At 40.3% G+C, this 11,555-nt stretch overlaps 1 protein-coding gene across 1 annotated transcript; it reads right to left on the bottom strand.

Moving 5' to 3' along the window:
* Positions 1–1,059: 1,059 nt before the first annotated feature.
* Positions 1,060–7,226, bottom strand: LOC115388803 (monocarboxylate transporter 1). The gene is made up of 5 exons (XM_030092078.1): positions 7,155–7,226; positions 4,874–5,134; positions 2,529–2,672; positions 1,568–2,341; positions 1,060–1,440 (listed from the first exon to the last, which is right to left on the bottom strand). Exons 2-5 carry the CDS (start codon positions 5,088–5,090, stop codon positions 1,205–1,207), a joined length of 1,371 nt encoding a protein of 456 aa, XP_029947938.1. The 5' UTR covers positions 5,091–5,134; positions 7,155–7,226; the 3' UTR covers positions 1,060–1,204.
* Between the last annotated feature and the right edge of the window lie 4,329 nt (positions 7,227–11,555).

Raw genomic sequence — 11,555 nt, 5'->3', positions numbered from 1 at the left:
ACTGATATCACCATTATGACAGACACATATAGACCTCACGTCTGTGTTGTGAAAATTCCAAAACTGCCTCTCACTCTAATTGAGCCTTTACTACTCAGAACATTTGTGGGATTGCTAAAGGTTGGAATTTGTCTGGTTAGAGCTCGCTGGGTTCATCTCAGGGGAAGATGTAGAAGTTCAGTCACTTGAACATAAAGAGATGCAAAAAATTAATATTATGGAAAGAATTGTTATTGTTTTATGTAAACAGTTGTCTTGGTTATTTAAAAAAAGGGATTGCCATTAAATTGTCTGTACACAAAATTACATTTTATTGTGATGCCTTTTTGAACAATATCAGCATATTTATGAGGAGGAAGACAATGCTCTGTGCAGAATCCATGAAGAACATTGAAGACAGTAAATTCTGATATTATTGTCAAATGGTTGTTTATTGAGATAACATGTTTGATGAGGATTTTGTACCCACAGTTCTTTCAATGGGAATATCACACAAGTTTTTGACAACTTCATTATTATCGTAAATTCATGCTATCCATCATAAAAAAATGGACCATGAAAATGTGTTATACAAAACAATTGTGCAGTCAGTATGAATATATTTGTAAAAGAAACAAAGCTATAATGGCTTGGACTGTATTGTCAAAACCTTTGAAAATTGGTATTTCCCGATAGGCCCTTGTGAGGAATAAACTTTATTTAAAAAGAATGTGTTTCAGAAATTACATTTCAAGAAAAGTGAGGTACATAACATGAAGTATATCTTCAGGGGAATAACTTGTGTCCATTAAGATACATTTTACAAGCTCAGAATAGGATTAATGTAGTGCTGCAGCCTTGAAGAAGTAATTGTGATAATACCTGATTTTAGATAAATGTCATAACATTGTATAAGTGGCATTAAAAGGCACATCTAAGTTGAATAGTCTCAGCAAAGCATTTATCAGCCTCAGCTCGAATATAAGAGGTATGTTTTATGTAGAATATTTATTAGTTTAAAGGGATTTAGTAAGCATGTAAATATTTTACATTGAACTGCAAGTGAGTCAATGATTTCCATGGCAGTCTCCTAAAACAATGCATTATGAAAGAGAGCAGAAATGTTGATGTGGCCTGTTCCACAAAAGCATCAATTTTTCATGAATAGCCACCCCACCAACTGCACGAAATTGAACTAAAACGTAAGCGGACATGGTACAGAACATTAGACTGTGTCCTCTGTGTTCTTAGCCTCTGCACCGTCTTTGGCAGCATTGTCCCTGTTGGACTTCTCTACTCTAACTCCCATCCTGCCCTTCCTCTCCTCCTCCTTTTTTTCTTTTGCCAGCAGTCGATAGTTGAGTCCCATCCCTAGAAATAGGAAGACACTGGAAATGATGAGGAGGATCCCACAACTCTGGTATGTGTACTTGTAATCATTGTAGATGTCTTTGAACCTTCCTGTCAAGACAAAAAGAGACCGAGAGAGAGAAAGAGAGAGAGAGAGAAAGGTATTTTAGATGAACTGTTTGGTCCTGTTAGGTTTAGCTACATGAACATGAATTCAAAATGAGCTGGTTTTACTCACCGAGCAATGGGGGCCCCAGCAATACAGGGCCACACTCCACAATAGTGACGAGGCCGACCGCGCTTGAGAAACGTTGAGTTCCCACGAGGTCCATCAAGGTCTCAAACAGCACTGCGCTCAGCCAGCCAAAGGCAGACCCAAAGAACATAGCATAGATAATAAAACCTTTGTAGTCTACAGATATTGGTGCCAGAATATGACAAATACCATTATACAGCACAGAGACGGCAAAGAAGTATTGTATTCTGGGCCTGATCCACTTAGTGTTGGCCACTATGCCCATAGAGGGTCGTGCCACCATGTCAACAAAGGCCAGCACGGACAATAAAAAAGCTGCCTTTTCCTTGGGGATATCTTTACTCTTGGCATAATTAGAGAGGAACACCAGAGGTGTAAAAAGGCCAAAAAACATGACAATATTGCCTGTAAGATAAAGCAAAAAGCCACGGTGCTTGAACAAAGAAAGGTCAATGAAGCTATTGATAGTCTGCATAACAGTCCTCCTCTCAGTTGTCTTCTCTGGAGGTTTGGGTTTCGGTCCAATTGGTCGCATCAGGGAACCAGCAACACAGCAATTGAAGAGAAGGCCACCCAGGATCAAAAAGCTTCCTCTCCATCCAAACTTGTCAAACAGCCAGGTGTTAATTGGAGCCAGAGTGGAGAGGAACACAGGGCTGCCAGCCATAGCGATCCCATTTGCAATAGGCCGCCTCTTGTAGAAGTACTTTCCAATCATAGTGAGAGCAGGATTCAGGTTGAAGGACAATCCCAAACCTGAAACAATCAGTTTTAAAGTATTAGTATCTTTAAAAAAAAATAAAAAATTGAGGGTTAAAACAGCATTTGGACAAATAATTCTTGGTGTTATATTTTTTTAAGAACACCAGATGGCAACAGTGCACAGTAGATCAAAGAAGGAATCTGACCAATCTTGAAAATACAGAAAGTTATTATTAGGTACCTCCCACTACACCAATGCAGAAGTACAGTGCTTGAACGGAGTTGCAGAAAGAGGCAGCGATGAGGCCTGCTCCAGACATGCATCCTCCGACTATCATAACAGGACGACTCCCATATTTGTTCACCAGGATGCTGCTGATGGGACCTGAAGAGCAAACACATCAAAATGCACAAAGAGACACACAGGTATCAGATGCTGAATGTTAAATCATTTGGACAGTGCAGCCACCAGAGGGCGTCAGTGTGACGGCTCAGGCTCTGCAAATACAGGAAACTTCTGCAATCATCTTTGTCAGTGCTGCACTGCAGCAGATGTGTTCATGTGCCATTAATAATATGATCTGTCAGAAAAACGACAATAAAGTCTCAATGAAAGAATAATCTAACTAGTGATTTTTTTTTTTTTTTTAATGTATTCCTGACACATGATTACTGGAAGTATGTCAGTTTGGATAAGTATGTTAAGTGTTAGTGTTTGCAGACATTTTGACTGGGATGCATATGAGGGATAAAACAACACAAAAATACTATAAGCTTATTTTGAATGCTTTTCTTTTCTGGGGGACTGTCTTGGCAAGTTTCAGAAAAAGGCAATAGTAAATTGACTTATTAAAATGCAGGTTTGAACATCAGCTCAAGAAAATTGCAATAACCCACGGACAAATGGCTGGAATGCGTCGAGGGTTCAGGTCACAAAACACCATCTCCATCTCCGTCTTATAACAACAACCTTAAATGAGTATGAGGATCCGCAAAGACACTCCTGCCTTCCTGCCAAATCCCTGCACCCCACAATGAATCTAAATGGAAACTGACAGTTTTTGTTTAGAGGTTGTCCAGACTCATTTGCCAGCATGGTACAAGACAAAGGGTTTTTAAATTGTAATGCAGGCAGTCTCCGCACAAACAATGAGTTCTTTCCTTCTGCTTTGCTGGGAGGGTTGCTTAGGATAAAAAGGTTGGAGACAAACCAATGTAGAATATTATGAACGTAATGAATCAAAAATTGGAGGAGTACAGAGGTACGCAACAGTAGGCCGTTAATGAACTCCTCCTGCTGACGTGCTCGGAATCGCTCTCTCGCAGACTCAACTGACATCCACTCACAGCACGTGCAAACATTTACTCACTTAATCTCAATTACTTTGCAGAGCCAGTACCCCCCCCCCCCACCCCTCCTTTGTGTGTTTACTTGTAATAATTTGCATTAATAAACAAAGAGAAGAGCACCTTAACATGTATAAGGATCATGAGATCACAAGACGCAAGTTCGCTGCCAAGAAAAACGCTGTTAACGAACAAGCTTATCTACGAAAGCGTTAACTAACACCATATAAAGTGAAAGTCAGATTAACTACTGCTTGCATGTCATTCTGCAGCCACTGGCAAAGAGAATGTGTTTCGGAACAATAGGCAGCATTGATTCCTTTACACAGGGAACACGATACTCACTTTGTTCAGTAATGTTGGCTTAACATGGAGGAGATGCTTTGTTCCCCTTTGGTGTACACTGGTGTGTTAACGAAATAGCAGAAGTGTGGCCGCTTGGCTTTATAGGATTCAACAGAAATACAATAACTGCAGTATGTTTTGAAGTTTTGCGCATATTTGATGCCAACCTCATAAGAAAATGTTCCTATACTACCGTTTTAATTTCTGCAGTTTGTAGGATAATACTTTTTCTACTCTGCACATTTTCTTTGTTTTCTACTCTGGCAAAATAATGTAACTTCCAGGAAACATCTCTAAAATTAGATGCCCCAGTCATCATTTTTTTCCTGTTTTATCACACATCAGAGCAAAGAGAGTGGCGGTGTTTTGATTTCAGAGCAGACGGTCTTGTGGGATGAGGACTGTTTCTTTGAACCGGGCTTGTTTCGTGTCGAATATTGTGCACATGAATAGGAGTTTTATCGTCACCTGACTGACCAGACCTGCGTGACATCATCTCATTCATGTCACATCAGTGCAGGCTCTCAGCCGAACCCCCCTGGCGGTGCCCCGCTCTCAAAGCAAAAGGGAAAACAATGCTTGAGAATACAAAGCCAGACCCTCCCCAGATCCCATTTGTGAGCTCTGGAGACAGATAGCGTTGCAACAGCACTTCCAAAGATGGATCGTGATATTGTTGTCACAGTACAGGAAATGTTAATCTGCGCTGTGACTGTGTGAGAATCTTTGGCCTCTTTGTCGACACCATCGGTCTGAAAAGCCACTCTTGGAAATACGGACGCTATGAATCTTTTAGAATTGAGTCAAAAGCCAAAAAAAAAACTCGATCTATAATTTTTTTTCGTGTGTGAAATGTCAAGTTTGTCTACTTGTTGATTTTAGGTTGTAACTCACCTCCACCGTACATGCAAGCTAACATGATGGAAGAGATCCAGGACACCTGGCTACTGGTCACGTTGAAGATCGCCTCAATCTCTTTGAAGAACACAGTGATGGACTTTGGAAATGCGTAGGAGAAACCAATAGAGATAAACGCTCCGACCACCACCATCCATCCCCAGCCGCCCTCGGGTGGGGTGTAGCCGACAGGACCGCCAACTGCAGGCGCCATTTCTCTTCCTCCTAAAAATCTTCTTCAGATTCAGATATGAGAACCTTCAGAAAGGAACAAAGAAAATTACTTGCTTAGTGACAGTTTAAAGATCAAATTCATGTTTTCATAACTTACCTGGTTATTGTATTGAATTATTGACAATATAATCTTTTCAGCTCTCTTTAGATGGATGAACTCTTTTCTCATTTGCTTGTAATAATGTACTAAGACGCTGACAGGGAATGTTACTTGTGACAGGGAAAAGCATGAATCACTCATAAGATAGTAAGACACCTTATTTTGTAGGGAGTGTTTTTTTCTCTGTTTTTGTTGTTTGCTGTGTCTGAGCTGAAGCAGTGCAGTCTCTCCTCAGAGATTCCAACAAAAACTGATATCACAGCTTTTGCAAATCTGTTCCATTTTCAATGGAACTGAATTTTGCTATTTATTTTTGAAATGTTGGTTTTACCACTCTAATTTCACAATCGACTGGAGTTTGGGAGCACTGCATAAACGTTTTAATGTGCTAAGAAAACTACGCATAAATGCAAAAGTCATACAAAGACTAAGACATTAGTGTTCACATCAAATGGAAGAAAAACATTTGAATAAATAGGCTACTAATGATAACAAAACAAACTGATTGTTGGACCTTTCAGCCCATAAGTTCTCAATCATCATGTGTAGTAGCTTTTTGGCAGATGCTCTTGTGCGCCATGCTTTCAACTTTTTGTATTTTGCTCAGTATGTATAAGAAAAACAAATCAAAGGCTTTTTCATAATACTGATCTCAGCATGAAGTGACCACTTTGGTCTTTCTTCTGTCTGAAGACTTTGGTCAAATTCACTGTATGTGAAATCCAGTGTGTGCCCTGGAGACTGCTTTTATGTTACCTGCTGTGAATATGAAAAGGAACAGGGGTTTTAAAACTATGTTTCTGTAACCTACGAGCAGACTGTAAAAATAAAGTTGTCATTTATGGTGTTGCTTTGCTGTGAATTGCCATCTGCATGTATTCGCTGAGCTCCCACCCGCTGATCTCACACAGTTTCACTTTAGCGGTGATGAATAAGAGTCCATCTGCAGAGTCAAACAACTTACTGTATTGTTTACACAGGGGAGACTATCCAGGGAGAACATCGATCAGACCACGAACACAGGTTGAATTCATACAGCTCAATAGCTCAGGGCTGTGCTCTCGAGTGGGTGATGATATAGTGTTTTTCAGCCAAGGAGGACTTGATTTGGTTGATGAATTGGTTTAGTGCTCTGAAAACTTATTGGATAAGCCAGTTGTGCTCAGCAAGTAGTGAATATTTAATGCATTAAGGAACTGTTGTTATTGAGCTGGGGTTTTAGGTGCTACAGTGCAGCTGTAAATGTGCCTCCTGCATTATTCTACCGCTGCTATAGGCAATGGAGGGCTATGGCAGGGTGGGGAAAAAGGTATATTTCTTTTTTATTCCGTGTGAACACTTAGAATAACAAAATTGTTGCTTTTTGGGGTGACATTATTTCAATTTGCAGTCACCACATAAAAGTGACATTTTGCAAGGTGATTGCTGATGTATAACACCGAGAGTCTCTCACAATATAATGGCACAAGCAGACGAAATGAAGCAAAAGTAGTGCTAAGCAAAGGAGCCTTCTGATCTCACTCTATAACTCCATCACTTTGCTTTCACCTGTTATTTGCGGTGCATATTTCCAGGTACTTGCACATCAGGTCCATTGTTTAAAATGTTTTCATGTCATTACAAAGACACGCATCATTCAACAATTTATTTGCAAAGAGGAAGCAATGTGTCAGCTGATATCATTAGTTTCAATCAAGCTGTTCAGCAATCAGAATATATACCCAGAGGTTTTACTTTACAGCTTCCTTATGGTTTTAACATAAACTTTGAAACAACATATATATCCTGTCATTGTTTGACAAAGATGTTTGTGTATGTTTTCTTTAGGGGGGCGACTCTCACTGGATATTGATGCCGTTAAAAATAGGGCAGGTCACAATAGGAAAGGCACTGGGTGTTGGTTTTATGTGAGAGCTTTCACAGATGTAAGAGGTTCGTTCTCACCTTTGAAAAAAAGCATACGTGACTGATCTGGATTCCTCTTCGCCACGGTTGCCTTACCCTCTTTCAACACTGATGGTCGGCAAAATCAAAAAGCAAGACGTTCAGTGTGGAGAAGCCACCTCTCAGGTCACACGACGACGTGCTGGGGAAATGAAGAGTGAAAGAGTTAACAGAAGATGAATAATGGAGAAATGAATTATGATATAAAAGAACCTCCAGGTGAGAAGGCAAAGTTGCAGAAATATTTGATAAAATAGACCACTTCATTCAAGAATCGATCACTTGACTCTGAGTTTGAGATCAAAGTGCTGAACACTTCGGTTTGAATGCAAGTATTCATTTATCGTAGTTCGATAAAAGAACCGAATAACTGGACTAATGGGCAGATGGATGAGGACTCACTACCGTCACAGACTAAACATCTAAATAAAGCAGTCCAAGTGGGCGGCCCTCAGAGTGCCACTTGATAACATACAGAGCACATACCAGACAGGGTGGTCCCAGCAGAGGTACAGCAAATTCTAGAGTGTGTGTGAAAAGGTTATAAAGCTGAACTGCTGAAGCAGACCTACTTTATAACCTACTTTAGCCAACACTCTGGAGCAATAACCCCAAATGCTCCGGTTTCACTGCTGATCAGAGAATCGCTGCCGCGCATGCTCACTATGAGAATTAACAAAGCTACAATCATTTAGGAATTTAGATACATCCATTTGTTTGAGTTATAGAATACCCACTCAGGTAGTACAGTTGGAAAGCATTGCATAAAAAAATGAGCATAAATAAACCAAGAAAAACATCATATTTTACAAACGTTTTTGTTCAAGTTCTTTTTTTTTCATTCATTTTAATTTTGCCTGCAGCAATGCTGTGGGGCTCTCCTGACCACAAGGGTTTTAATCTGTGATATTAAATCGAGTCAATTTGTCTGATTATGTATAGATGAGAATCATGAGTTAAATATTTGTATAGGGAATTACAATGTAATCATTTTGAGCTCTTTTTTTTTCTAACATAGACAAAGTAATGCATATTTTATCAATGCAAACATAAAATAACTCATTTTTAAAGTGGTACCTGGCAGTTGTTAAATGTACACAGTGTTTGTGAGAAGCATCTTACCTTTGCAGGAGCTCTTGAGCAGGGCCAGATGAGCACTGAGGACAGTGTCAGTTTCACATCAACACAACAGGAGCATCACTGAATGGGACTTGGTTCGTTTCACAGATACTTAACAAACCATCTATAAGTCCGAGGCAGTCCAAAAGTTGCCAGGTGACGCCTCCACATGAGACTGCATACGTTCCAACTGAGCAAAGCTGAAAAAGTTGAGTCCATTCAGTGTCCAGATCAAACAAGTAGACGATCTGGACACTATGGAGCTAAACAGTGAGGTCAGACAAGGTCTTATTGGCTGTGTGAGCCCAAATGCCAAGCCCCTACAATGCTTTCCCCACCCCTCTGTCATGTGCTGAGCAGGCACACAAGGTCACAGTAATTCACTGCACAACACTGTAGTATGTGGTGTAAGAGGATATAGAAAAGTGTCTGCACTCTGAAAGATAAGATGCTTTTTGAGATGCTAATTTCCTGTTTGAGCTGATTTATCAGTGCTATTCAACTGGATATTGGAAATAGCAGCTTTAAAAAATTGGTTTTATTGAAACAACGGACATTGTTCAGCTCAAATACCTGAAAGAAAGACTTTCGAACATTTAAGGGGTCAGTCCCGGTTGAGCCTTTCTCCGCAAGTCCCTCAGGAACAATTAATGAATCTGAATGAGGGCTTGGGAAAGGAAAGGCCTGAGTACATGAGGTTATTCAAACAGCTCGTACTAGCACAGTGCCTTCAAATTCTTGACACCCTCGAGCCATTTTTTGTTGGGCTGTTTTATGTTGTTCAACTCATGTTTTTCATCTCCGGTGCTTTTGTTGTTTCTCAAACTGAGGATGCAATAGAGCAACACCTACAATTCACTGCTTTTTCCTTGACTGTCATTTATTCACAAGGGTAGTGTTTAAAGCTTGGAAAAGGACTTGTGGAGGAGGCATTCGCATTTGCACACTAAAACATGCGCGCCTATAGGAACGCATGCACGCAATGTACCACATTCAACAACCTCTGCATTGTATAGCACACATTCTTACCCAACAATCACAGGATACTTGTTGGATTAATTGGTGACCATGTGTGCTGATGACCTTCTGTCGTGCCGTGTGAAGGATTATCGAGGGTATAACTTGTGCATAGTGTCAGCTGGAAGAGGTTTCAGTCACATCACACCCCTGGTTTGGATAATGCTGGCATTAAATGAATGGAAGATTGGATTACTCTGCGCTGAGCACATCTTCTGTCTCCTTCACACAATGTTTGGTCATGTCTTACCTTGGCTAAAGATGAGGAGGTTGAATGGAACTCTTTAGTCCTGGTCAGCTGTACAGATCCTGCTACCCCCCTCATTGAGACTCCTACAGTCAGTAAGGATGAGGGGGAGATTGAGGAAAGCATGCATAAAATGTTCCTTCATCAAATAAGAATTGTACAGTCTAATGTGATACAGTACAGAAGATCTGCTGTGCATTATCAAAGACATGTGGCTTTGGTATGCTCATATGGAATTGTTGGGTTCTATGCCTACAAGTGTCTCAAAATAACTGTGTCATTAGTTCAACAGACTGTAGTTATTGGTTTTTTGAGGTTTTAGTTTAGTCTTTAACTTTACACAATAAAGAGGTGTTCCTCATTGTCTGCTCCTATAGTGAGGTGGTCAGCGGTTTAGACTGAAAACTCGCATTTTCATAAACTTGTACAAATGTTGTTGCAAGCAGCTTCACTTGTCATGTTATTTCCACAAGCCAGTTTCTTATTAACCATCTGACCCAAGTCTGTCTGATGGTTTGTTTCAAGATTTTCAAGTTTCAGCTCTACTGTCTGCAGCTGAAATAAAAAATAATAAAAAAAAAAAAACAAAGAAGAAGAAGAAGCACCAGTAACATGAAGGCACATGTAAACCTTTGGTGTTTGGAATAAACCAAAGTGTACAATCTCAGAGCTGTTATAACTGCGGATTTCCAGTCTTGTTTCGGCATGCACAGTCACTGTTCGCTGACATTTCTGCCTTCGATCCAAAAAGGACTCAAGTGTTTCTGTCAGATTAAACTTTATCGCCGCGGCATGCTTTTCCTTTTGTTCCCCTGACTGTATCTTTTGTATGAGCGGTTGATTGTCAAAACAGACTCTGTTCCTGGCTTCCTTTTGCAGCCCCGCTGAAGAGTTAATATCATTTCCCATCATGCTGTAGTTATGTGCAGGTTCACGACCTGCTCTCTCTATATCAGCTTAATCGCTCTCGTGAGCCAACCCCCTGGTGTAAAAGAATCGGGGTCAATGACGTCACCTTCTCTCCCATCCCATCCTGGATTGTCAGCCTGTCTGTTGTCTACGTGTCGGACCTGTCGTTGCTCCGCAATCGATTGTTCTCATCCTATTGTACATGCACTTACGAGGCAGAGAAGTTTTAAATCCGGAAGAGTGTTGGGGGTTGGGTTAATCACAAGCTGTAAGTTACATTAGGTGTGTAAAAAAAGTACATACTTTAGCTTTCACCAACATAATGCAGATTGCCTGAAGAGAACATGTTTTGGAAAGACTGAAACTCTGTGGGGGTTTTAGATGTTAGACCAACTAACAAGTATTTTAGTTTAAGCCTTCAGATATATTCAAGTGTCGATGACTTTTAGTTTAATTTGTTGATCAGTGCGCTGTGTTAGTTCAATGGGAAAGAAGAGTAGTGATAAATTAAAAAATACAAGCCATATCATCAATTTTCCCCCCTATTGTTCTCCCTCTGCTCTGCAAAACAATGTTATGAGGTTCAAAGAAAGGGGTTCAGCAGCCATGGCTGGCTGCGGAAAAACTTACACATTGTCACAGGGATTAAAACTGATTGGCTCAGCGCAGCTCAGCTATGTGAAAAACAGCTCCTATGTGATACAATAAGCTGTAGTAAGAAGGTCATAAGTTGTCTATCGAAGGAGGACTTTCTCATGCATGGCAACAGTCAGGCACCAGCATCGCTCTTTTCACATTATCTTGAGTGATTTACCAACCAGCTGTCCTGTTTTTTTTAAGCAATGATCACTGCAGTCCCGGAATCCAAAAGCCTACAGTACGTAGTTCTTGCTTCAACTCAGATGTTATAAAGTAAACATGATTCACCATATAACAAGCGGCTGATGGTCATTCAAAGGGACGTTTTTTAAACCAGAAAAAAACAAAAAAACAAACTAGGAACTGTATTTAGTCTCATCAAACCTGCACTCTCGATGAGACTAAAATATAATTTACCGTGGCCCACAAAATTCACAGTCACGAGCCAAAAGTCACAGGCAATTACATTT

This window comes from Salarias fasciatus, chromosome 5, assembly GCF_902148845.1.
Source record: "Salarias fasciatus chromosome 5, fSalaFa1.1, whole genome shotgun sequence".
NCBI classification, from domain to species: domain Eukaryota; kingdom Metazoa; phylum Chordata; class Actinopteri; order Blenniiformes; family Blenniidae; genus Salarias; species Salarias fasciatus.
The sequence above is the reverse complement of the archived record's forward strand: the minus strand, read 5'-3'. Positions and strand labels throughout refer to the sequence as shown.